This window comes from Pelodiscus sinensis, chromosome Z (genome assembly GCF_052426305.1).
Source record: "Pelodiscus sinensis isolate ZL-2025 chromosome Z, ASM5242630v1, whole genome shotgun sequence".
Lineage (NCBI taxonomy): Eukaryota > Metazoa > Chordata > Testudines > Trionychidae > Pelodiscus > Pelodiscus sinensis.
Genome location: NC_143085.1, coordinates 19896485 through 19923940, shown reverse-complemented (window position 1 = coordinate 19923940; position 27456 = coordinate 19896485). Strand labels below are relative to the sequence as shown.

General features: G+C 45.5%; 1 protein-coding gene across 2 annotated transcripts in view; it reads right to left on the bottom strand.

The window, feature by feature from the left end:
* The window catches only part of GALNT9 (polypeptide N-acetylgalactosaminyltransferase 9), a 444375-nt gene that overhangs the window by 56968 nt on the left and 359951 nt on the right, over nucleotides 1-27456 (bottom strand). For both annotated transcript variants that reach the window (XM_075898387.2, XM_075898386.2), the window contains exon 7: nucleotides 10772-10957. In XM_075898387.2, coding sequence (XP_075754502.1) covers nucleotides 10772-10957 — 186 coding nt within the window. The remainder of the gene's footprint in view (nucleotides 1-10771; nucleotides 10958-27456) is intronic.

Sequence of the window (27456 nt, the reverse complement as noted above, 5' to 3'; positions counted from 1 at the left end):
TTTCTTGTTTTCAAGAACTAATGGGGTTATTTTTATGATGTACATTTTCATCAATCAGATTTTTTCTTTTATGGAAAATAAGTTTTAATGACCCAGGCTTCTTGCCAGTTTATGTCTTCCAATATAGATGTGCCTGTTTTTTTTTTCTTCAAAGCTGAAAACTGAATCAAAGGTAATTGAGAAATTTAAGAAAATCATGTTTAGGTGTAAAAGTTTATTTGAATGTCTTTTTTACTCTCAATATTCATTTGTGGAAACCATCAAGTGAACAAATATAGCAAAGTTCTTTTTGTCTCTTCCCATCAGGAATCTAAGAGCCCTTTCAAAGGGATGCAAACCTGGTCACTTTGGATTTAATGCAAAATGCTTTTTGATATACAAATTTTTGTCATTCCCACACTATCATCTAATTTCTGGCACGACACAAGAGTTAATCCAGAGGGAGGGAAACAATTGTAGACAAGCAAACACCACCCTTTAAATCCAGCAGAAACATGGCTTTTATAGAGACCTGGCCAATGCATCCAACAGCCATGCTGGGCCCTGGGCAAGGTGAGGCAGGGGGCCCAGCTCTGCACTCTTGGAAGATGTGGGGCTTTGGGTGGAAGAGGTAGGGCTGGGGCAGCCAGTCCTCAGTGCCCCAGCATGCCACACCATGCTCCAGAGGTGATTTAAAGAGCCTGGGGCTCCAGGCACTGGTACCACTACAATAGCTGCAATGGCAGCTGAAACCTCAGACCCTTCAGAATCTGTGGGTCCAAGGAAGTTGTCCCTTTTGCGCTGCAAAATAAAGGACAGTCCTACTCCCGGGCTTGCTTGCCAGGGGCCGACCCGGAGGCCTGCCCCCACTTCCACGCCCTGGACCGCCTCCTGGGGGCTCATGCCGTCCCTGCCCCCCGGGACGTGATTGACCCCGGGGCAGAGGGACCGCTCCTGGACACAGAGGAGGAGGAAGAGGGCTCTGAGAGCCAGGAGCCTGCCGCCAGCCTGCCCCCGAGGCACGCCACAGACCCGCTCGCCTGCATCATCTGAGGCCGGGGAGGCGTCCACCTGTGAGTACCCTCGTGTTCCCCTTATGTGTACGGGGGGCTGGGGCGAGAGGGAGTCCCGGGACCGTGCGCCTGGGCCTTGCCCACCACGGAGCAGCAGCTGGGGATCCTGCAGGGGCCCTGGCCTTGCACAGGGGAGCTGGGTTTCACACACCTGGGCCCCTGGGGTAATTGACCGCTGGTCTTCTTGCACCACAGCCGCAGCACCTGGGCCTGCAGGGTGCACCACACTGCCTGCAGCAGCCACCCGCGCCCAGGCAAGCAGGACAGCCAGGAACCAGGAGGACTACCAGAGGCGGCACCTCTGGTTCCTGGATCGACAGCTCCGTCTCCAGGACCACTGGGTCCAGGAGGACCTCAGGCTGTACCGGAGGAGTCTGGAGGCCCTGGAGGAGCAGGGCCGTGCCCTGCGAGGCCACCTCCAGAGCCTGCTGGACCGCTTTCCATTTCCTCCTCCCCCTGCTCCCCCTGCTCCCCCTGCTCCCACTCCTGCTTCCGGTCCTGCTTCCTCCACACCCCCTGTCCCTCCTGCCCCCCCCTCCACAACCATTCCCCACCGATGCCCCCGGACCCGCAGTGTGGCGAGACGGGAGAGGCAGCCGGACTCCCACCCCTGAGCTTTCCTTTCCCTTCCTCCCTTCCCTCCCCTCCCCTTCCAGCTCCCTCGTCCCAGGTTTCCCCCTCCCTTCTCCCACCTTCATTCTTCCCTCCCCCCACCCCAGTTCTGTGAAATAAACAGACGTTTTTGTTTGAAAAACAGGTGTCTTTATTTGACAGTAGGTAGGGAGGGGAAAGGGGAAGGAGGGGGGGTAGGGTGGAAGAAGGCCCCAGTGGGGCATGCAAGGGAGAGGTCAGTCCTCCTCCTCCTCCACCTGGAAGCTCTCCCGCAGGGCTTCCCGGATCCGGATGGCCCCCCGCTGGGCTTCCCGGACGGCGGCGGTGCGGGGCTGACCGTAGTGTCCAGCCATGCGGTCAGCCTCAGCCATCCAGGCTGGCAGGAAAGCCTCCCCCTTCCGCTCACACAAATTGTGGAGCAAACAACATGCCACCACCACGGGAGGGATGTTGTGCTCGGCCAGGTCCAGATGGGTGAGGAGGCATCGAAAGCGGGCTTTCAGTCGCCGGAAGGCCCCCTCCACCACGATGCGGGCCCTGGTCAGCCTGGCATTGAAGGCCTGGCGGGAGGGATTGAGGTGCCCCGTGTAGGGCTTCATGAGCCAGGGCTGCAGTGGGTAGGCGGCATCCCCCACCAGGCACACGGGCATGTCCACATCCCCGACCCTGATGTGGCAGTCGGGGAAGAAGGTCCCGGCCTGCAGCCGCTGGCACACGGAGGAGTTGCGGTACACCCGTGCGTCGTGTGCTTTGCCGGACCAGCCCACATTAATGTCCGTGAACTGTCCCCGGTGGTCACACACGGCCTGCAGGATCACGGAGACGTACCCCTTTCTGTTGACGTACCGGGACGCCTGATGTTCTGGGGCACGGATGGGGATGTGCGTCCCGTCGATGGCCCCCCCGCAGTTGGGGAAGCCGAGGGCGCCGAATCCCCGGATGACGGCGTCCGGGTCGGCGAGGCGGACCACCCTGCGGAGCAGCACCCGGTTGATGGCCTTGACCACTTGCGGAGAGAGACACAGCAAAGCGCCAATCAGTGGGGTGCCCGGGTGGCTGGGAGCGTGCGTGTCCTGGCAGTGCCCCGTGCCCCACTCCCGGAAGCAACCCCCCTGGCGGCGTGTAGTACGGCCGGGACAGCCCGACCCCTCCAGTGCGGGGTGCTTTCGCCTCCTCCCGCCCCCCCTTTGTCCCTGGGGCGGCCCATCCCCTCCTCGCAGCCCCCCTCCCCCCCGGCTCGGTGGCCGACGAGTGCCTTACCTGCATGAACACCACTCCAACGGTGGATCTCCCCACGCCGAACTGGTTCCCGACGGATCGGTAGCTGTCCGGCGTGGAGAGCTTCCATAGGGCGATGGCCACCCGCTTCTGGAGGGGGATGGCGGGCCTCATGCGAGTGTCCCTTCTTTGCAGGGCAGGGGCAAGCCACTCGCAGAGCTCCAGGAAGGTGTCCCTCCTCATCCTAAAGTTCTGGGTCCACTGTCAGTCCTCCCAGCGCTCCAGGACGATGCTGTCCCACCAGTCGCTGCTGGTGTCCAGACGCCAGATGCGGCGGGGCACGCCGGTGCCGGGGTGCCGCCGCGGCTCCTCCACGGCCCCCAGGGTGGCCAGGTGGAGAGGCAGGGGGCTGACGTTCCCCAGGTGGTGCCAGGCAGCCTCGAGCCATTGCTGGCAGGCTTGCAGCAGCAAGTCCAGAAAGTGCACCAGAAGGTGCAGGGCGAGCCGTGGCTCCATGTTGCCACCTGCGGCAGCCCCCCCTGAAGGGAAGCACCGACACAGACGGGCACAGAGACCGATGCTTTGCTGTCCCTCGGCGAGGTTGGCAAGCAAGCAGGAAAAGCTGAGAACCGGCTGTCCAGGGGGGTCCCTTTAAGCACGAGCCTCAGATAGCCTCAGACAGCAGCCACACAAAGCAACTACTGACCTGATGCCCTGCCAGAACCGGTTTCAGCTGCCCTTAAATGCCCCCCTGCGTCCAATCAGTGTGGACGCGCTAGTTCGAATTAGCAAAACGCTAATTCGAACTAGTTTTTAGTTCTAGATGCGTTGGTTCGAATTAGCTTAGTTCGAATTAACTAATTCGAACTAAGTTAGTTCGAACTAGCGCTGTAGTATAGACGTACCCTCAGTGACACAAGTCAATGCCTCATATAGCACATGCAGCAAAATGGAGCATTGCTCCTGTAGATTTATGTATTCTGGGAAGTATGCAGAGCACCATTGCTGTGATCTGAAAGGACCCGGAATTCTTCAATTTTGGAAACTCTCTAGCATATAAAGTACAGTTTTTCTGAAGGCAGCCCTTAAGGCAGGCATTTAGGGCTTCCACCAAAGCCCACTGAAGTCAGTGAAAAGACTCCTGATTTTACCCTCCATACAACTTCAATGGACTTCCTGCCTTTAAATGTTTTTGGGTGCCCAGCAAAGTAGCATGCTTTTCTTAAGACCATGATTCAAAGCCCATGGAAGTTTGCAGGAGTCTTTCTATAGGCCTTTATGAATTGTGGATGGGGACCTTAGTATACATTCTGGCTACCTCTACACTGCGAACCCAGGAGCAGGTTTGCATAAAAATCAAGTTGGTCCAGTGAGACCCCTGACCCTGAGCCATGAGCTTAGAACATAATAACATAAGAGTGGCCGAACTGGGTCAGATCAAAGGTCCATCTAGCTCAGTAGCCTGTCTGCCAACAGTGGCCAGCACCAGGTACCCCAGAGGGGATGGACCGAAGACAATGACCAAGAGATTTGTCTCGTGCCATTCATCTCCAGACTTCCACAAACAGAGGGTAGAGACATCGTTCCTACCCCCTGGCTAATAGCACTTCATGGACCCAACTCCATAAATTTATCTAACTTCTCTTTAAACTCTGTTATAGTTCTAGCCTTCACAGCAAGGAGTTCCACAGGTTGACTATGTGCTGTGTGAAGAAGAACGTTCTCTTATTAGTTTTAAACCTGCTGTCCATTCATTTCATTTGGTGTCCTCTAGTCCTTCTATTATGGGTGTCATGATTATGAGGGTTAGCCAGCAGCCTGGGGACTAAGGGGTTAACAACACCTAGCTAGGTGGAGTGACCAGTAGGAATGTAGGATGGAGTTTCAACCTGGGACAAAGGAATTTGGGTTTTTCCTTTGACCTTTTGTCTCTCTGCAGGAGTTCTCTGCAACGACAGAGAGGGACAAGCATGTCTCTCTCTCTCTCCAAGACACCATTCTTCATTTTCTGTAAGTAGGGTAAAGTTTAGGTAGTCTCGTTAGGTTTTATTGTTTTAAGGATTGGGTATGGGATCTGAGATCTGGCACTGTGTAAAAGATGTTTTGGCTTTTCTTTGTAACTAAGTTCTAGGCCCATGGAATTTCTCCATGCGTATATTTTGTTACCTCCCTATCTAGTCATTATGGTTGCAACAGGAATATTGTTGTAATAATAAAAGTTCTTTCTTTTCTTTTTATTAACCTGGCAGTGGTTAATTGTGTGCCTTGATTTTTATTTTAGGGGTAAGATTTCCCAAATGATCTTTCCCCTGATTTCTTTATCACATTTGGGTGGTGGCAGCGGAAGTTTTATTCCCAAGATCTAGGTTTTTGAGATCTTGGGGGGAAGTTTTATACCAAAGCCTGGTAGATAAGGCTTTGGGGTACACTTGCTGGCCCCCACCTCTGCATTTATCATGCCAGAGTGGGGAAGGAGCCATGACAATGGGAATGAATGAAGAATTTTTCTTTATTCACCCTCTCCACACCACTCATGATTTTATATACCTCTATCATATCCCCCCTCAGTCTTCTCTTTTCTAAGCTGAGCAGTCCCAGTCTCTTCATATGGGACCTGTTCCAAACCCCTAATTGTTTTAGTTGACCTTTTCTGAACCCTTTCCAAGGCCAAAATATATTTTTTGAGGTGAAGAGACCACATCTGTACACAGTACTGAAGATATTGCGTACCATAGTTTTATACTTCCCCTCCTCCTTCTTCCCCTGGCTTCCCCCTTCCAGCTCCCTCCTCCCAGGTTTTCCCCTCCCCTTTTCCACCCTTTCTCTTCCCCCTCTCACTTCCTTTTCCCAATCTCCCCAGAGATTAATCCCCCTCCACAGTTTTGTTCAATAAAGAGAGTTTCTCTTTTTGAACACGTGTCCTTTATTTTTTTATATCAGGAAGGGGGGTTAGGGAGGGGTAAGTGGAAGGAGGTGAGGGAGGAATGGGGTACGAGCCCCCAATGGGGAGGACTGGGGTGGCTTTGTGGGCTCCTCAGGGTGGAAGCTCTCCTGCAGGGCCTCCTGGATCCTGACAGCCCCTCAATTGACCCCCCCGGATGGCAGCCTGTGGCAAGTGCAGCCAGGCTGATGGCCGAGTGCTGTGATGTGATGTTAGCCCGAGGCAGCAGTTCCACACTCTAAATCCTAACCTGATGCCCTGCCGGCAATGGTTCTGGCCAGCCTTAACTTCGGTTCAGGGTCCACTCAATGTGGACATGCTATTTTGAATTAGTAAAACACTAATTCAAATTAGTTTTTAGGTCTAGATGCACTAATTCGAATTAGCTTAGTTCGAATTAACTATTTTGAATTAAGTTAGTTCGAATTACAGTAATGTTGTAGTGTAGACATACCCTAATATATTTTCTGTTTTATTCTCTATCCCTTTTTTAATGACTCCTAATATTCTGTTTGCTTTTTTCACTGCTGCTGCACACTGAGTGGATATTTTCAGAGAACTATTCACAATGACTCCATGATTTTTCTCTTGATTAGTTGCGGCCAAATTTGTCCCCATCATATGGTGTATATAGTTGGGATTATGTTTTCCAGTGTGCATTACTTTACATTTATCAACATTAAATTTCATTTGCCATTTTGTTGCCCAATCACTTACTTTGGTGAAATCTTTTTTAGGCTCTTCACAGTCTGTTTTGGTCTTAACTATCTTGAGCAGTTTGGTATCATCTGAAAATTTTTCCACCTCACTGTTTACCCCTTACTCTTGATCATTTATAAATAAACTGAATAGGATGAATCCCAGGACAGACCCTTGGGGGATCCCACTAGATACCTTTCTTCACTCTGAAAACTTATCATTTATTCCTACCCTTTGTTTCCTGTCTTCTAACCAATTACCAATCCACTAAAGGACCTTATCTCTTATACCAGGACAACTTACTTTACTTAAGAGTCTTTCTTGAGGGACCTTGTCAAAGGCTTTCTGAAAATCTAAATATATTATATCTACTGGATCCCCCTTGTCCACATGTTTGTTGACCTCCTCAAAGAACTCTAGCAGATTAGTAAGGCATGATTTCCCTTTACAGAAACTATATTGACTTTCCCCCAACAAATTATATTTAACCATGTGTCTGACAATTGTATTCTGCAACCCTTCTGCCGGGTAGATCTGGCAGTAACCAGGGCTGGGTTCAGTATCTTGGGGTCCATCTCACACAGAACCTGCCCGAGCCCCCACCCACTAATCTGGGAAATTCACACACCCCTGGGTGCCTCTGAGAGGCAATGCTTCCCCACGTGCAAGCACTGAGCCTAAGTGTAGGAAAGAAACATTTAATGAAACAGAAAGAGAAGTCATATGGCATTAACTTGGGGGAAACACCACAAACAGAGTTCATAACCCAAACATGAGCTAAGCTCCCCCTCCCCACAGCCAAGAATCACCTGAAGTCCAAAGAGTCCAAAACCCCAAATGTCTCTGTCCCTGGTCCGTGCTACCCAGAATCCCAAAGTTCACCGGCAGGGTTTCACCTTCCAACCCGGGTAGAAATAGGGGTGGGGGGATAGATAGGGGGTTACCAGCTCGGGTTACCAGGAAGTCCGGGGCTCCTACGGGGTCTCCCAGCATCCAATCCGCTTTTTTCCGTTTAGCCTGCTTTTGAGCAAAAGTCTTATCTAGCTGTCTACACTGGCCCTTTTGTGCAACAGTTTTTTGCAAAAAGGACTTTTGCCCGAACGGGAGCGTTAAAGCTTTTCCGGAAAAAGCACTGATTTTGGACAGTAGATCGTCAGTGCTTTTGTGGAAAATCAAGCAGCCAGTGTAGACAGCTGGCAAGTTTTTGCGCAAGAAAATCATCCGCTTTTCTGGAAAAACTTGCCAGCTGTCTACAGTGGCCGCTTGAATTTCCGCAAAAGCACTGACGATCTCATGTAAGATTGTCAGTGTTTTTGCGGAAATAGTATGCTGCTCCCGTTCGGGCAAAAGTCCTTTTGCGCGAAACTTTTGCACAAAAGGGCCAGTGTAGACAGCCCAGATTTGTTTTCCGCAAAAAAACCCCAATCGCAAAAATGGCAATGGGGGCTTTTTTGCGGAAAAGCGTGTCTAGATTGGCATGGACGCTTTTCCAGAAAAAGTGCTTTTGCAGAAAAGTGTCTGTGCCAATCTAGATGCTCTTTTCTGCAAATGCTGTTAACAGAAAACTGTTCTGTTATAAGCATTTCCGGAAAATCATGCCAGTCTAAACATAGCCAGGAGGAAAGGAGCAGGTTGGGCCAGTCTTATAGCTCACACCTGGCAGGTGTGAAGCAGGCTGACTCAAGCCCTTTAACCCTTCCCCCAACTCAGTTCACTTAATTCTGGAAGGAGGGAAGCTTGTTCCTCTGAGACCTCTTACCATGATGGTGATGTCGCTCCTGCAAGCACTGGTGCCATGTTTTACAGTTCCCACATTTAGGGGTAGCATGATTAGTAACCCCCACAACTGCCCCAAATTATTTACAATTCTCCACATTCCATTCCAACACTGATCCTCCATCAGCCCTGGCTGAATGGGATTTACACACCTCATATTCTCTCCAGAGCTGTATTTACATATCAACAGTTAACAGTTAATTACCTTGCAGAGCTAAACAATTGTAATGGGCACACCCACCCCTCCTTTTAGCTGGCTGATAGCAAGCAGCAGTTCAGCCCCTGCTTACAATTCTTTAATATAGAGTCAACAAATTTGCCTGGTACTGACATCAGACTTACTGGTCTGTAATTGCCAGGATCCGCTCTAGAGCCCTTTTAAAATATTGGTGTGCCATTAGCAATCTTCCAATCATTAGGTATGGAAGCCGATTTAAAGGATAGATTACAAATCACAGTTAATAGTTCTTCAATTTCCCATTTGAGTTCTTTCAGAACTCTTGGGTGAATGTCATCTGGTCCTGGTGACTTGTTACTGTTAAGTTTATCAATTTGTTTCAAAGCCTCCTCTAATGACATCTTAATCTGGGACAATTCCTCAGATTTCTCAACCAAAAAGAATGGCTCAGGTTTGGAAATCTCCCCAATATCCTCAGCCATGAAGACCAAAGCAAAGAATTCATCGAGCTTCTCCGCTATGACTTTGTCATCTTTGAGTGCTCATTTAACATATTGATTGTCCAAGGGACCCACTGGTTGTTTAGCCAGCTTCCTGCTTCTGATGTACTTAAAAACATTTTACTATTACTCTTTGGCTATGTCTACACGGGCCCCTTTTCTGAAAGGGGCATGCTAATTTCACAGGTCGTAATAGGGAAATCCGCGGGGGATTTAAATATCCCCGGCGGCATTTAAATAAAAATGTCCGCCGCTTTTTTCCGGCTTTTAGAAAAGCCGGAAAAGAGTGTCTACACTGGCCCCGATCCTCCGGAAAAAAGCCCTTTTCCGGAGGATCTCTTAAAGTAGGAATAAGAGATCCTCCGGAAAAGGGCTTTTTTCCAGAGGATCGGGGCCAGTGTAGATGCTCTTTTCCGGCTTTTCTAAAAGCCGGAAAAAAGCGGCGGACATTTTTATTTAAATGCCGCGGGGGATATTTAAATCCTCGTGGATTTCCCTATTACGACCTGTGAAATTAGCATGCCCCTTTTGGAAAAGCTGTTCTTCAAACTCCTTTTTTTGCTTTTCTTATTCTATTTTTACACTTAATTTGACAAAGTTTATGGTCATTTCGATTTTCCCCACTATTATGGTGTCTTTGAAAAGTTTCCATGCAGCTTGCAGTTTCCATGCAGCTTGCAGGTACTTTTGCCACTGTACCTTTCAATTTCTGTTTAACTGAAATTTCTGAAATTAAATGCCACAGTGTTGGGCTGCTGAGGTGTTTTTCCCACCACAGGGATGTTAAATTTTATTACATTATGGTCACTATTTCTAAGTGGTCCAGTTATATTTACTTCTTGAACCGGATCCTGCCGCTTTACTTAGGACTAAATCAAGAATAGCCTCTCCCCTTGTGGGTTCCAGAACCAACTGCTCCAAGAAGCACTCATTTAAGGTAGCAAGACATTTTCATATCTCTTCATCCTGTCCTGAGGTGACGCGTACACAGTCAATATGGGGATAGTTGAAATCCCCCACTATTATAGAGTTTTTTAATTTGATAGCATCTCTAATCTCCCTTAGCATTTCATAGTCACTATCACTGTCCTGATCAGGGGGTTGATAATATATCTCTTCAGCTATATTCTTATTATTATTGGAGCATAGAATTACTATCCATAGAGATTCTGTGGAACATTTTGGCTTATTTAAGATTTTTATTTCATTTTATTCTACATTTTCTTTCACATATAGTGCCACTCCCCCACCAGAATGACCTGTTCTGTCCTTCTGATATGTTTTGTCCCATTGATTGTCCTCATTCCACCAAGTTTCCGTGATGCCTATTATATCAATATCCTCCTTTAAAACTAGGCACTCCAGTTCACCCTTTTTTCTAATTAAGACTGCTAGCATTTGTGTATAAGCACTTTAATAATTTGTCACTATTTATTTCTCTGCCATTTCCTGATGTGTTAGACTCTTTCATTTGGTTGTGTTTCATTTGACCCATACTTCCATCCTCTCCTCCCTGACTAGAACACAAAGCATCTCTATTATTAGAACCTCCCCTAAATAGATGTCTCTGTCAGATCCATGTGCTCCTCCACACTTGTCGGTTTTCCCTCAATTCTTAGTTTAAAAACTGCTCTACAACCTTTTTAGTGTTTAGTGCCAGCAGTCTAGTTCCATTTTGGTTTAGGTGGAGCCCATCCTTCCTGTATAGGCTCCCCCTATCCCAAAAGTTTCCCCATATTTAGGCAGTTTATGCATATTTCTCTGCCTCCCTTTTACTCAAGTGTTCTCCACTTACTGTCATCGGGATGTTCCATGCCATGTAAACATGAGACTTGAAGTCATCCATCCAGACCTCAGCAGCCCGCAGGGCATTGCGTTTTGCATAGTAATCAATATCATTATTATAAGGTTTCTTTGTGCGTTCAATGTGGGCAACTCGAGAGCAGGGTAACACTTCCATACTTCCTCCACATTGCCAAACCTGTGAGAGAGTTGGAAAATACAAGAAAACCATGAAACAAGAAATAACTTTTTCTGTAAAATATACTAATATGACTGTACAGCAGGCTATACATCATCTTCTGATGACTTGAGATATAGTCACTATCCTCTGAGCCCTTAGACAAAGCAATGACTACATGAGACTCCTGGATTGTAGAGACTGGATTTGGGTGGTATAAATTAGCCTAGGTCCAGTGAAACTAGCTGAGAATCTAGCCCTGGCTGTCACTGCATTTTTATGGGTTGTGTGCTTGCAGGAGGCATAAGGGATCTATCAAAAAAGGCTTTCTTTCTCGACAGATCCCCCTCTAGACTGCTGTTTTTTGCTGACAAAGTGCTGAGTCGGCAAAACGTGGCAGCCATTTTTATGCATATTATGTGTGGGATATTTCAATCCCTGCCTCATTCACAATGTCAGCCTGCCTAATCTTCATCCCTCTGCCGACAGTCTAAACATACCCTAACTGATGTTTCTAGCACCTGGAACATTGGCATACTCTTTGCTCATTAACTCTTTTCATGGGATATGCCAAAGGGAATATCTTCTTCAAGACTATTGAACACAAGACACAATCTGGTTCCCCCCATCCGGTGTGAAGTAACATGACTCAGATGGAGTACAATGTTCTTAGCTATTCAAAAAAGAAGACAAAAACAACAGGGAAGCATTCTGAAATAAGGCCCTATGGGTCACACATTGACACTATGTCTATACTGCACCTGTTTTGCACAAGAAATATGCAAATGAGGCTAAGCGTGGAATATCACTGAGCCTCCTTTGCATAATTAATGAACACTCGCTTTTTCCGCAAGAGGCTTTTGCCCAAAAAGAAGCCAACCACACTGCTCCTTTTTGGGCAAAAACCCCCTCTTGTGCAAAAGACATTCTGTATTTTTTCCACACTTAGCCTCATTTGCATATTTCTTGGGCAAAACAGGTGCAGTATAGACATAGCCTGAGATCTGTCCAGCTGTAAGGCTGAAACAAGTAGGACAGGGAAGGTACAAGGTACCTGGGAACAAACTAAGGCATATAGCCAACCACTCATTCCTGAACCAATGTCTTGGATTGCCCCATATATGAGAAGCAGATTTGTATTTTATTTTGCTCTCTAGGAGTTCTTGTACCAGGCTAATCATTGCAAAAACTGTCAGCAGGGAAACCTCAGACTTTCCAGGTTGTTCTGTGAAGATGAGTGTTGTTATTTCTAAGGACGAGATGCAAGAGGCCTAGCCTTCTCAAGTCTGCATGCCTCCAGAGATCTGCCGGAGGCCAGAGCCCACCAGACTAGTTCTACGACCTAGCCAATACCATGTCTCCATCATCAGCCACCCTCTGTTCTTGGTAGCCTTAATAAATAAGAGTATTTTATTTCAAGGCTAGCTGACTGGGAATGTGGCAATTAATTGTCCTGTTCACTCACTTGTTCCATTGCAAGCTTGTGTGCTGTTCAAAAAAGGCAGCATACTAACTTTTGTACTAACAGTCAGAAGCTAATTCCTATGCACTAAATTCTTCTGCCTCCCCTCTGGGGTTAGATGGCTCCCACTGTGATGGGGGCATGCACTGGGGGAACAGTACAGGCCTTTTCCGAAAAAGCCCTTATTCCTCTTAAAATAAGGAACAAGGGATCTTTCGGAAAAGGCTTTATTTTCCGAAAGATCCGCGTCTAGACTGGCACTTTTTTCCGGCAAAGCTCCAAGCTGGAAAAAAGCGGCAGCTATTTTTATGTAAATGAAGCAGGGGGGATTTAAATCCCCGCTTCATTTGCAATTGCGATGTGTCTAATTTGCATCCCTTTTACGGAAAAGGGATACAGTCTAGACACAGCCCAAGTGTTTGAAGGCAGGATGCATACATGCCTGGATATTCTGCCAGGGATAGAGCAAGGAAACTGTTGCCTCTGCAGAGTAGCAAAAATGTCTGTGAAAGGTGGCTTCCACGTTCATTTTCTTTCATTAATTTCTTAGCACAGTCAGTAATCCAGGAGGACACTGACGGCATTTGGGTCCCAGTCACCATCACCTAGGGTAATGTGTGAGGACATGATCAAGTAATTTTAAGAGGTAGTCAATTTATTTCCCAAGTGCAGTTGTTTTCCGGTCTGAATATTGCTCTTTAGGCAGCCATAGACAAATCTGGCAGTAACATCAATGTTACCATTGTGGAGGCAGGGAAAAGGGAAAAAGGGAATTTGTGTGCAGCCATCTTGGTCTAGTTAGAAAGGGTATGTCTACACTAAAAACAGCAGTTATTTCGAATTAATTTTAATAGCGTCTACACAGGCAAACCACTATTTCAAAATAAATTTGAAATAGTGGAGCCCTTATTTTGAATTTGGTAAACCTCATTCTACAAGGAGTAACACCAAATTCGAAATAGCTATTTCAAATTAAGTGCTATGTAGACACTTAATTAGAAATAGGGGGCCTTCAGTCCTTCCCAGGGAGCCCTGGTGGCCACTCTGGGCACAACCAGGAAAGCTAACTCTCCTCTCCCCCAGCCCCGGAGATATTAAAGGGGTAGACCCTGGTCACAGTGCCTGTGCCAGCTCCAAGACTGCCAGCAAAGAGCCATCATTGGCCACTGGGGCCCCTGTCCCAGTGGCCCCAAAACAGGAGCCAGTAAGCCACTGGCAGCCAGCCCTCCACCACTCCCCAGGAGCAGTCTACTAACTCCCAAGCGGGCGCCTTCCTGGTCCAGGGTGGAAATCATGGACTTTATTCAGGTTTTCGGGGGGATGCCCCCAACGTTCATGATTTCTGCACTAGACAGAGGAACGCAGCCATCTATGGCAGGATAGCTGCCAGCCTGACCATCAAAGGCCATATGTGAACCCAGGAGCAGGTTACCATGGAAGTCAGGTTGGTCCAGCGAGACCCCCAACCCTGAGCCCTAAGCTTCCTCTCCGCTTCTTCCCCTTGCTCCCCCCTTCCAGCTTCCTCCTCCCAGGTTTCCCCCTCCTGTCTTCCACCCTCTCTCTTCCCCTCTCCGACCTCCTTTTCCCAGTCTCCCCAGGGGTTCATCCTCCCTCCCCGCCGCAGTTTTGTTCAATAAACCCAGTTTCTATTTTTGAACATACATTTCTTTTATTTGACATCAGGAAGGGGGGCTAGGGAGGGGTAAGTGAAAGGACGTGAGGGAGGAATGGGGCACGAGCCCTCTTGGGGAGGACCGGGGAGGCTCTGAGGGCTTCTCGGGGTGGACGCTCTCCTTCAGGGCCTCCAGGATCCTGACAGCCTGCCAACAGACCCCCCAGATGGCAGCCTGCAGCAAGTGCAGCCAGGCTGATGGCAATGAACCCACAAGATGCACTGGTGTGCCCAGAGGCAGCTCTGGCTCCATGTGGCCAAGTGCTGTGGTGTCCCAAGTGTGTGCACTTGGGGCACTCCAAGACAGGACTGCTTTGCTGTCCCTCATTGAGGTAGACAAGAAAGCACAGAACCCTGAGAACTGTCCGTCTGGGGTGGGGGTAGGGTCCCTTTAAGCACAGAGCTCAGTTAGCCTCAGGCAGCAGCCCCACACACTAAGTCCTAACCTGATGCCCTGCTGGCACTGGTTCCAGGCAGTCTCAACTTCGGTTCAGGGTCCATTCAATGTGGACGTGCTATTTTGAAATAGCAAAATGCTATTTCGAAATAGTTTTTGTGATTAGATGCATTATTTCAAATTAGCTTAATTCGAATTAACTATTTCGAATTAAGTTAATTTGAAATAGTGCTGTAGTGTAGACATACCCCAAGAGAGCAAGAGTCAGGCTAAGTCTGTGGCCTGACAACGTGAGAGCTGTAATAAGACACTGCCTTTGCCTCTCACCTCCATACAGAGATAAGGATAGAATGCTGACTCTGGCAGGGTCCTTGAGATAAGGAGTATCTGGGTGGAACTAAAATAACTGTTAGCCATTGGTATTTGTAATGAGAAGGAGACTAATTGTTTAATGTTATTATATCTAATGGACAGTATATAAACTACTTCATAATTGTTTGTATTCGACAATCTACCTAGCAGCAGCTTCTTCCCTTGCAATATTGCTCGAATAAACTGTCTCTGGCTACTTGTTGTTCACAAACGCAGCATGAAGGCTTTTTTTCTTCTATACCATAGTCACATAACCTGGGTGTTTCTGCTTCTAATTATCTCAATCAGATTTCCTATTTGCAATATAAACATATATATGAAGTATTAAGAAAAACAAGTACTTATATCTGCGCAAAATTACCTTCTGAAAGATACTGTTTGTGCTTGATGCAGCAAAATTTAATGGTGCCGATTATAAACTTTTTCTGTATACACAACTGAGATATGCTGGGATATTGGAAAATATTTACATTAGTTTGCAATTAACCCGGATACCATAGGGTGGATATTAAAGAACTTTCAGTATTCAGACTTTGTTTCCATTTGCTAAGAAAAACTCAAGCAATATTGTACTTTTCTTTATCTTTGATTTATTTCTGTGCAACAGTGAAGTTCTATGTAATCAAAGTAAAGTACACAATGGGCAAATTGGAAGGATTATAAATCCACATGCTTCTTGGCACAAGGTACACTTCAACTCTGTAAGGTTAGGAAGGAACTTTCCTTTGGGATAGGCTTCCTTATAATTGTTTATTACAGGGCTTTTTACTTCTTCCTCTGAAGCAGCTAGTAATAGCTAGAATTAATAAAAAATGTTAATTATTGTTATAATTTTCAGGATGTCTCAAGCACATTTCTTTTTTTTTTCAAAATTTCCAAAGAAAATTGTTAAAAGTTTCAATACAAAATAAAACCAGAAAATGTTTGGTTTTCAAAAAAAGTTTTTGATTAAAAAATTAGGTTCAGTCAAAAATTTCAGTCTTTGAAAGCCAAATCTTTTGACCAAAACCATATATTTTTATTTTTATTTTCTCTTTCTCACAGAAACAATGGAAAATGTTGATCAAACCAAAAAAGTGTCCATTTAGTTCAAAAGCCATTTTTAAATAAAAAAAATACAGGTTGATCTTTACTCCAGCACCCTTGGGTCCTGACTGATGTCAAACCAGAGACTTTGCTGAACCATAGGAGGTCAGTATTGTCTAGCAGCATTGCCAACACTTCCACTTCTTACTGGGCTAGGATGAAAATTTCTGAGGCAGGCTATGATATTCTGTTAAGAATCCCTATTCTAAATGTGGAGTCTGAGACTGCCACACAAACACAGTACATGATGGTTAACCCCCTTCCTCCCCACACACAGACCTAGCCCAGAGTGGGAGACATGACACTTTTAATGCTGCTAGGCATAACTGTGCCATTGTTAAGTACTCCTAATCTCTCTACTTTAATCCCCAGATGGATCACATCCATTCAGAGACACCTTCCTGAAGCTGACAGACATACAATCACTTAACACATAGTTGATAACTGATAGAAATGTAGCCGTGTTAGTCTGGTGTTGCTGAAACAAAATACAGGACTGTGTAGCACTTTAAAGACTAACAAACCATCTTCTAATAAACCATCTTGTTAGTCTTTAAAGTGCTACATAGTCCTGTATTTTGATAACTGATGTCTGCTTTGTTTAAATACTTGTTTTACTGGAACAAAAGACAGAACTATGTAGCACTTTAAAGACTAACAAGATGATTTATTAGGTGATGAGCTTTTGTGGCCCAGACCCGATTCCTCAGATCAATATGTGGAAGAAAATCAGCACAACCATATATACCAAAGTTGTGCCGATTTTCTTCCACATATTGATCTGAGGAAGTGGGTCTGGCCCACGAAAGCTCAACACCTAATAAACCATCTTGTTAGTCTTTAAAGTGCTACATAGTTCTGTCTTTTGTTTCAGCTAGACCAGACTAACAGGGCTGCATCTCTATCATTGTTTTACTGGAAACACTGATGTCTGCTCCTCACAATTAGAACCTATGATGGAGTTCAGGATCTTACTTCTCCCCCCACATCACTTTGATCTGCCCATTGAGCATCCTATATAATCAGTGGTAACCTATTGTTTGACAGTGTTCATGTAGCCCTAACAAGCGATATGACACTCAACAGCGCTATTTGTAATAAACTCCTCTGCTTGCTTCACACACGGTGTGCAGATTCTGTTCCTTCAGTGTTCGTTTGGTTCAAAAGCCATTATTAAATACAAAAAATACAGGTTGATCTTTACTCCAGCACCCTTGGGACCTGACTGATGCCAAACCAGAGACTTTGCCGAATCATGGGAGGTCAGTATTGCCTAGCAGCATTACCAACACTTCTACTGATTACTGGGCTCTTAGAAGACATTTAGGGGTAAATTAGAACTAAGTAACTGCACAGAACACTGAGAGCCAGGATTAATAGCTGTAAACATACTTTATGGGATTACATGAAACTTGACCATGCCCCTGACTAGTGAAGCTCAGGCTAATTAAAATCATGCCAGACCATGGATGTTGCAGGATCAGAAACTGCCAGACTAGAGAAGTCCAAAGTGTACTTTGAAAAAAAACCATGCTCAGCTCTGCTAATGGCAAAGGCTGGGTCAGTATGCTGAGCTAGATGGACTGCTTGTCCAATACAGTGTAGCACTTCCTGTATTCTTACAGATTTTAGGGTATGTTTACACTAGCCCCTTAGTTTGAACTAGGGTGGCTAATATAGGCATTTAAACTTGCAAATGAAGCCCGGGACTTAAATATCTCAGGCTTCATTTGCATGTTCCTGGGCGGGCGCCATTTTTAAATCCCCTTAGTTCGAACTGACTGCCCATGGCTACATGCAGCAGTCAGAAGTTAATCCGAACTAAGTCCTTAGTAACTGGACAGCCAGGGATATAGTTAGCAGTTTGAAAGCCCAGTCTAGAAAGAAAGACCAAAATAATAATAAATAGAAATCTGTACCCTGCTTTGAAGATCTACAGCTAAAACACAACATGAAGCCCCTCCATTAATAAAATCCGTCATTCATGGCAACTACAGAAGAAGTATCCAGAATGCTTGGCCTTCGCATGGGTGTTCAACTTTGTGATGGATTTGCTTCCCAGGGTATGTCTACACTACAATGATCTATCTGAAAAAGGTATGCAAATTGTGCTCTGCAATTTGCGTACCTTTTTCCGATAGTTTTTTCAGAAGATGCTTTTCTGAAATTTGGACCATCTACACTGGGCCAAATTTTGGAAAAGCCTCCTCTTTCGGAAGAGCCTTTCTTCCTCCTGGGAGGAGGAAGACAGGGCTTCTGAAAGAGTGCATCTGCTCTTCCTCAAAAAAAAGCATAAGAGCAGACGTGTTCCCTGAATGCAGTGGAGTTTTTCCAGGATACCTGCAGTATCCAGGAAAAAACCTGTAGTGTAGACATAGTCCATCACCATTCAGTAGACAATCACTATTCAGTGTGAATTTACACTGCCTCTATAGAAGTGCAAACATTTATTGGAAACCAAGGCACAAATTTATTAAAATAAAGCTCCAGCCATGTTTGTTTTGCCCAACCCATCAGGCTGAAAGATTAAGAGTTCTCCAAGAAATTTTCACATAGAACCAAGTGTATGGTTCCTTTAAAAACAAAGATGATTTTAATTACAATTTTGTACTTTTGATTCTGCTGCTAACAGCGGTCATTATGTTGAAGGAAGCTCCGTACTGACATTTGTGACATTGTTAAAGGGGAGTCTTAGAGTGTGGGCATCATTCAGCAGCATTCATTCAGATGATTTATGTCAGTTTTACATTACTGTCCAATATCGGCTGTACACTGTACATTAACATCAGCATCATATTGTGCGTGCCACAGAGACTTCTGCATGAAACCAGGTCAGGTCTTTTATGTATAATAATTTTATACCTGCTTTAAGACTAATTTAACACACACTAGTTTAACTTTTCAACCCTCTTCCTTTTTGTTATATTCCTCTCCCAGTGAGCATGGGAATTTCATGGGAGCCCTGAAGAATAAGATTTTCCATCTTATTCTTGTAGATATTAAAGATTCCCTGGTACCTTTGTAAATCATGATATCCTTGACTATGATTTCCTTGGCATTGCATGGTTTCATTGTACTGTGTTTATTATATAAAGCTCCACCATAAAGAAAAGGTTAATAGTAAATCCAATCCCAAGCAATCATGTCAACAAGCAGTGATGCTTTCAGTGGGAGCTCTGACTAAACTAAACAAGCCAAATAACTTACATAGGGTCTGTGAAATGGCATTAAAGATCCATCAATTTCATTATTTCCCAATCAGATTATTGGTTCAGGTTGTTTCTTCTTGCTTATCCCAAAAGATCCCAGAGCAAATCTTCCTCTAAATTCAAGTCTTAGCAAGAGATAAAGATACACACGTATTAAGCTTAAACCAGAATATCAACAGCTGAGCTCTTGCTGTATTTAAATACTAAAGAAATAGTTGTTTTATATATCTAAGCTTTACCAACCTGCAATTGAAATAACCATGAGACTGACTAGTCAATCCACTAGCTTTGCATGCAATACAGAACCACCATAGTCTGCCACAATCCTGTACAAATTGGCCTCTGCTAAAAACAGACCTGGATCAGTAGAGAACACAGCTGTGAGCTGGGAGTTGTGAGCCCATGATGAAAGTAAATGGGCTCACTTCTGCAAGACAGAATATAGATGCCTTCTCTGAACTGAATAAGGAAGACTATTAAAACCTAGCCATGCTTATAATTGGCTCTGTCTGTCTATGGTATTCCTAATGCACCCAAACATGGCTATTTCTACCTCATTATCATAACTCCAAAAATCTCACTTTAAAGAACAAAACAGGTTTTGAAGCAGAGTCTTTGTGATTATTGTCTAGTGTCATTTTCAGAATAAGAACAAAATGTGCATCTACACAGCAAGCTGTTATTTCAAAACAATATTGACATGGAGGACTTCTTACTCCAACTCCTGTAACCCTTTTATGAGGAATAAGGAAAATCAAAGGAAGAGTGTTCTTCCTTTGACTTCCTGCTATTAAGCTACTTCAACTTCAGCTATGCAATTGACATAGTTGAAATTTCATATCGTCATTCAACTTTTGACCTGCAGTGTAGATGTACCCTCAGAGACTAACAATACATATATAAAAAATATTATGAGCTTTCATGGGCACAACCCACTTCTTCCAATGAGTGGAGCAAAAGGCACAGTAACTCTGATATTCAAAGCAGAAAAAGAGGGGAGATTGGAGGAGGAAAAAAGCCCCTGTCAACTATAGTGCCTATGCTAAACAAGGCTAATAGGGTGGGCTGTAAGTATGATACTTAGCTTTTGATGTCATTTGGGTGTTGAATATTACAGCCCATTCAATTCATGTCTTTTTCAGTCCAAGTCATGGTGTCAAATTTGCATATGAAGGCCAATTTTGTAGTCTCTCTCTCTGCATTTGGTTCCTGAACAATCCAAAAGTCAACAAAGATAGCAGATAGTTAAATAGACAGTGTTTTTCCTAATGTCCCATTAAATTTGGACATTAGGAAAATCTTCCTAACTGTTAGGGTGGTGAAACACTGGAATACGTTGCCTAGGGAGGTTGTGGAATCTTGACCTCTGCAGATATTTAAGAGCAGGTTAGATAGACATCTATCAGGAATGGTCTAGACCAGTGGTCTTCAACCTTTTTACACCCAAGATCACTTTTTAAATGTCAGAACAAGCCAATATCTACCCTGCCCCTTCCCCAAGACCCCACTCCGTCCTTGAGGGCCCACCCTCTTTGTTTCCCTTCTCTCCATCACTTGCTATCCCCATCCTTATACACTCTCAGGGTATGTCTACGCTGCCACCCTAGTTTCAACTAAGGTGGCTAATGTAGGCATTCGAATTTGTGAATGAAGCCTGGGATTTAAATATCCTGGGCTTTATTTGCATGTTCCCAGGAGCCGCCATTTTTAAATACCCCGTAGTTCGAACTCCCTGCCCGCAACTACATGTGCCACGGACTAGGTAGGAATAATGGTAGTTCAAATTAGGAGCTTTAGTTCGAACTACCTAGTCCGTGCCGCATTTAACCACGGGCAGGTTGTTCGAACTACGGGGCATTTAAAAAATGGCGGCTCCCAGGAACATGCAAATAAAGCCTGGGATATTTAAATCCCGGGCTTCATTTGCAAGTTCGAATGCCTAGTTCGAGCTAGGGTGGCAGTGTAGACATACCCTCAGGGTATGGCTACACTGCCACTTTTTTCAATTGTTCTGTTGGCAGAAAATTTTCCGACATTTGGCCCAAACCCCTTCTTTTGGAAGCTCCTCATTCCTCATGGAACAAGGAATAAAGGGGCTGTCAAAAGAGCGTGTTTGCCGGAAAAACTCCTGCAGTCTTGCCATACCCTCACTGGGTTGAGACAGGAGGTGCAGGCTCTGGGGTGTAAATGAGGGTATGTCTACACTACCCTCCTAGTTCGAACTAGGAGGGTAATGTATGCATACCGCACTTGCTAATGAAGCCCGGGATTTGAATTTCCCGGGCTTCATTAGCATAAGCGGGGAGCCGCCATTTTTAAATCCCCGCTGCTTCGAACCCCGTGTAGCGCGGCTACACGGGGCTCGAACTAGGTAGTTCGGACTAGGGTGCCTATTCCGAACTACCGGTACACCTCGTTTCACGAGTACCGGTAGTTCGGAATAGGACCCTAGTCCGAACTACCTAGTTCGAGCCCCGTGTAGCCGCGCTACACGGGGTTCGAAGCAGCGGGGATTTAAAAATGGCGGCTCCCCGCTTATGCTAATGAAGCCCGGGAAATTCAAATCCCGGGCTTCATTAGCAAGTGCGGTATGCATACATTACCCCGCTAGTTCGAACTAGCGGGGTAGTGTAGACATACCCTGAGGGATTTAGATGTGGGAAAGGGTGAGAGGTGCAAGCTTCAGGAGAGAATTTGGATGCAGCAGGATGTGGAGAAGGGGATGCTGGCTCAAGAAGGGGGCTCCAGGCTGGGGAGTGTTGGGCTCAGGTGGAGGGTTGGGGTGCTGAGCAAGCCACAGGTTTGTGGATATAAGGGTGCAGGAGTTTGGGTTGGGATGTGTGAGGGGCTCAGGGCAGGGAGGTCGGGTGTATGATGAGCTCAGGACACAGGTTTGCAGAGTGTGAATGGTGCAAGAATGTTGTGGTAGAAGACTGAGGATGTGGGGGTGCAGGCATTTGGGGATGTGAGAGGCTCAGGACAGGGGATTCCAATGTATGATAGGCTCAGATTTGGGGTCACGGTTGGGGGTACAGGAGTGATATGATGCTGTGGCCACATGAGGGCTTGGCCCCAACTGGGGGCTTGTTGTCCAGGCTTCATTTTTAAATAAAATATTATGTCAAATACAAAAGATTTCATCAGTGTCTTTATTTATGAGAGGGGCGGGGAACCTGTTTTGAATCGGGGTTACTGACCCACAGAAAAGTCAGTCAGGGCCACACAAGTGAGATACAACACACAACCCCTCCAAACCTCACTAATGTGGCCCCAACTGTGATGGTGGGAGTAGGGGACAGGGTGCTGGGGCAGGGTGCTGGTGGGTACCGGGGCAGGTTATTTGTGGGGGTCTGGGTGGGTGGAGAGGACAGGGATTGGTACCTGGGGATCCTGCAGCTGCACATCAAGGCCCTGGAAGTATGTGGATAATGCTGGTCTGTCGCTTGCCTCATGCCTTCCTGCGCTGGAGGGAGGAGGAGTCCTGGACAATGCCAGCCCCAACCACTGCCGCTGCCCAAGCAGCTGGAGCTGGCACGCTGGTGACATTATTCCCCCACTGCCTTCCCACGCAGTGGTAGGGGGAGTCCTGGACCATGCCAGCCCCAAAAGATGGGGCAGTGTGCGCCTTGCTCCTCTGCTCCCCACAGCAGTGTGTCCACCCAAGCAGCTGGAGCCAGTGCGCTGGGGACTTTATTTCCCCACTGCCTTCCTGTGCAGGGGGAGGCTGTTAGTGGAGTCCCAGACCGCACCAGCCGCAACTGCTTGGGCAGCAGACAGCTTCCTCCTCCACTCCCCATGGCAGCGCACGCCATCCGAGCACCTGGAGCTGGCCCAGTCCCATACCACCAGCCTCCTCCTCCCCACGCAGAAAGGCAGCATGGGAACAAAGTCCCCAGCACGCGACAGACCAGCATTTTAGATATTGCGCTGGCTGTTGGGAGGGTGGGGAGAGCAGCCCGCGCACTTCCGGGACATAGCGTGCAGCTGCAGAACTCTCCCCAACCCCTCAGGAAAACCACGCTACCTCCGTAGTCCCTGGAAGTAGCATCAGTGTGGCATTAATCTTGGGGGTGGAGGGCAGCGAGGGGGGGTCCCCAAAGCCTCGCGATTGACTGTTTGAGCCTCCAGGTTCGACCTATCAATCGTGATCGACGGGTTGGTGACCATGGGTCTAGATAGTACTGAGTTCTGCCATGAAGGCAGAGGACTGAACTTGATGACCTCTCAAGGTACCTTCTAGTTCTAGTGTGCTATGATTCTATGAACCCACTGATCTAGGACTAACTAGTATCCCTAATATATCATTGCAGTAATTATTCTAGGTCTCAAGAGAAAGACACAAAGCTGTTTTCCAAAAAATGGCTTTTCCTGAAATAATATTAGTGCATTACTTAACCCTTTTGATAGAGGACCATATTTACTTTGTGTTCAACTTCTTGTTACAATGCTTCCTGGCACGTTTACCTTATTGATAGCTGAACCCAGAGGGAGTGGGATGTACTCATACCTCCATTACAGTAATGTCATTCTTGAATAAAAATTTTAAAAAATGAAAATAACCTGACGTGACCATAAAGGATTCATTCAAAGGACACAGAGTGGAGACATCATTTTTTGTTTTGTCTTTCCTGAAACAAGCTATAAATGGTCTTTAAAAACTGTCTGCACTAAGTCCTGGAGGGTTTTTTATTTCATTTTATTATAACACAAAATGCTTTTATGCTGCTAAAGATTCATTCAGCAAGAGTCATTTCCAGTGCAGAGCCAAGGGATTTGCTCTATGCTCATTAGATCCTACTTTGTTCCAAAACACTCTTTTACAATGCAAATTTTAGCATGCTAATTTACTTACAATAATAAATTCAAACAAAGGCTATTAAAATAAAAGCATGCTATAATGTAGAAATGCTGCACACTCAGATTAATTACTAATATTTTGAGCTAGGGAAATGTGAAGTTTAATCTTGTATTGAGCCCTTGAACATGGTTACTAGAAGTCACTTTAGAAATGTTTCTAAAGAGTATATAAATAATGCTTCAGGAATGTCAAACAGTTGAGTTCCTGGTTGACTTGATCCCCACATTATAAAGCCCCACATTATAAATCCATTAGGCACAACTCCCAATCAGCTTCTGGCATGCCCAAAAGGTTATTCATTTGCCTGCACCTTGAACATGCAATCCATAAGCAGCACAGGGAGGGAAAGATTTTCATATCGTAAGACTTTCAAAGGACATAGCATGTGAACACAAAACTCCAACCTGCTCATTTCTACTATAGAGACTCACTAGACAAGAAGGAAGTTGAAATGAAGTAGGTTGGTAATAATGGAAGGAAATTTGGAAGAAATGAAGAAGCCATGGGAGCACAAGCAATATATTGAACTTTTGAGGATATACCTTCAGCTGGTATAAATGTGGTGACTTTAATGAAACTACATTGATTTACACCAGTTGGGATCTGATTCTTCAATTCAAGTTTGGTGGCTGCACCAGGTAGCCATGCTGACGTTGGTGGTGGACATGTGAGAGCAGAACATGATCTGCTGCCCTTTCAGAGCACAATCTTGTTTTAATTTTAATGTTTAGCTTAAGTCCCATGATAGGCTCTTCTCAAAGCATTAGTTATAGCAACACAGATATTCTGTGCAACTTATCACTCAATATCCATGACTAATAGCAAGATCTGTAGTGCCATTACAAATGATCTAGGAATATATGAAATCCTAATACCTAAATATGCCCAAGACAGATAATAGGTGGAGCCTGCTCCTGCAGGACTATGACATGGAAGTGATCCATGTCAAGGGGAATGCCAACATCATCGCCAACATGCTATCCTGTAGTGGGGGGCCCAAACTTCCCCAGGCCACAAGCAGAGTGGCCCCGCTCAATTCGCTCTCAGAAGGGGAAGAGATGATAGTGTCAGTACCTTGCTGGTTCCAGTGCTTGGGCTGTGGATGACCCCTACTGGCCTCTGCCTGTAAACACTGCCCAGCAGGGGGCGTCTTGAGAGCCCCCATAGCAGTGACTGAACTGGTTCTACCAATTAAAGGAAGGGATGGAACAAAAGAAGTGAGTGTTGGGGAAAGGGGCAGTTTCTGGCTGGAATCATGAAGGAGAGATACTATTTGCATATCCACAAGAGCCCTGGGAACTTATCCATCATATAACCCTAGTGTCCCTTTCTGCACCATCACTAACAGAATTCATATTGTGGGAGAAAGGCATGAGGTCCTCTGAAAACTGATTCCAGAGAGTACATCAGAGTTTAGCAGTAAAATAAAAGAGCCTGCCCAACAGAACTTGTGATAACTTATTACAGCAATGAGATAAATATTCCTAAATAATCACAGCAGGTGGAATGAGCACATAGTAGAGCTAAAATAACAAAAGCTCTGCCTAGACTTGTTGAGGGCCTAAGATTTAAATAAGCAACTTGTTCTTCCCAAACTAATACATGTGCATTCAATGCAAATGAAATCCTATTTCAGCCATGTATGGATCTGTACTCTCCAACTGATCTATTAACTTCTGCACAGCAGTGTCCATTTAATCATCATAACTAGGTATTTTTGCAAAATATTAATTATGTGCCCCCTCTCCTTGGATTAGCATGCCTTGTGCTCTTTATTTTTGTAGCTTATTATTTTTACTTATTGTGTCCTTGTGCCCCTGTCATAAATTGGAGCTGCTAAAGAGAGTCTGACTTATGTGAAGAGTGAAAAAAGGGTTAAGCAACTGGAGATACACCCAGGAAAGGGTTTCGGGCAGTCAGCCAATAAAAACGCAGATAGGAAATTCAAAACAGGAGAGAAGGGTTTTCTTTCTCTCTTCTTTGTTTGAGATCAGAGCAGTTTCTCCCAGGTATTGAGGGAGATGGGATATGGGCTCTCTCTCCAAGAATGGACTTCTTGAAATATTCTCCTTTTCAGGCTGCACAATGCACCTGCAACCTTCCAAAGGCCTGTACTAGCCAGATTTGGGGAATTTGCACTGGCCTATCTGAATGATATGGCCATATTCTTTGATTCATGGGCAGAACACCTAGAACTCCTTCAAGCTCTCTTCCAATGTATAAGGGAGGCAAGGTTAACAGTTAAGGATAAAAAATGTTAAATTGGCCTAAATAGGGTAACTTACCTTGGACACCAGGTGGGTCAAGGAACTATCAACCCTGTACAGGCTAAGGTGGAGGCTATCTAAAACTGGCCTTTCCCTAAATCAAAGAAATGAGTCCAAATCATTATTAGCTTGGCCAGTTTTACAGGTGATTTGTACCATACTACAGTGAGATCACCACACCACTAACAGATCTGACCAGGAAAAAACAACCAAACACAGTCCAATGGGCTGACAAGTGCCAGGAAGCTTTTAAATAGCTTAAGGCTGTCATTATGTCAGACCTTATACTAAGGGGCTGTGTCTAGACTGCATCCCTTTTCCGTAAAAGGGATGCAAATTAGACACATCGCAATTGCAAATGAAGTGGGGATTTAAATCCCCCCACGCTTCATTTGCATAAACATGGCTGCCGCTTTTTTTCTCGGAGCTTTGCCGGAAAAAAGCGCCAGATTAGATGCAGATCTTTCGGAAAATAAAGCCTTTTTAAAATCCCCCCCACTTCATTTGCATAAACATAGCTGCCGCTTTTTTCCGGCTTGGAGCTTTGCCGGAAAAAAGCGCCAGTCTAGACGCGGATCTTTCGGAAAATAAAGCCTTTTCCGAAAGATCCCTTATTCCTTATTTTAAGAGGAATAAGGGATCTTTCGGAAAAGGCTTTATTTTCTGAAAGATCCGCATCTAGACTGGCGCTTTTTTCTGGCAAAGCTCCAAGCCGGAAAAAAAGCGGCAGCCATGTTTATGCAAATAAAGCGTGGGGGGGATTTAAATCCCCGCTTCATTTGCAATTGCAATGTGTCTAATTTGCATCCCTTTTATGGAAAAGGGATGCAGTCTAGACATAGCCAGAGACTTTGTTTGAGATCAAAGCAGTTTCTCCCAGGTATTGACGGAGATGGGAGACACTTACACACTCCAAGAACAGTTTTCTTGAAATGTGTAGGTAGGGAAAAGTTTAGATAATCTGTCAGGGTTTATTGTTTTCGTTTTTGGGGGTTGGGAAATCACGTTTGAGTTGGCTAATTGTTTTCTATCTTATGTAACTAAGGATTATAGCCCAGGGATTTTCCCTGAGTCTATGTCATTTCATGGCTATATAACACCTAGTCATTTAGGGTATGTCTACACTACCCCGCTAGTTCGAACTAGGAGGGTAATGTAGGCATACCGCACTTGCAAATGAAGCCCGGGATTTGAATT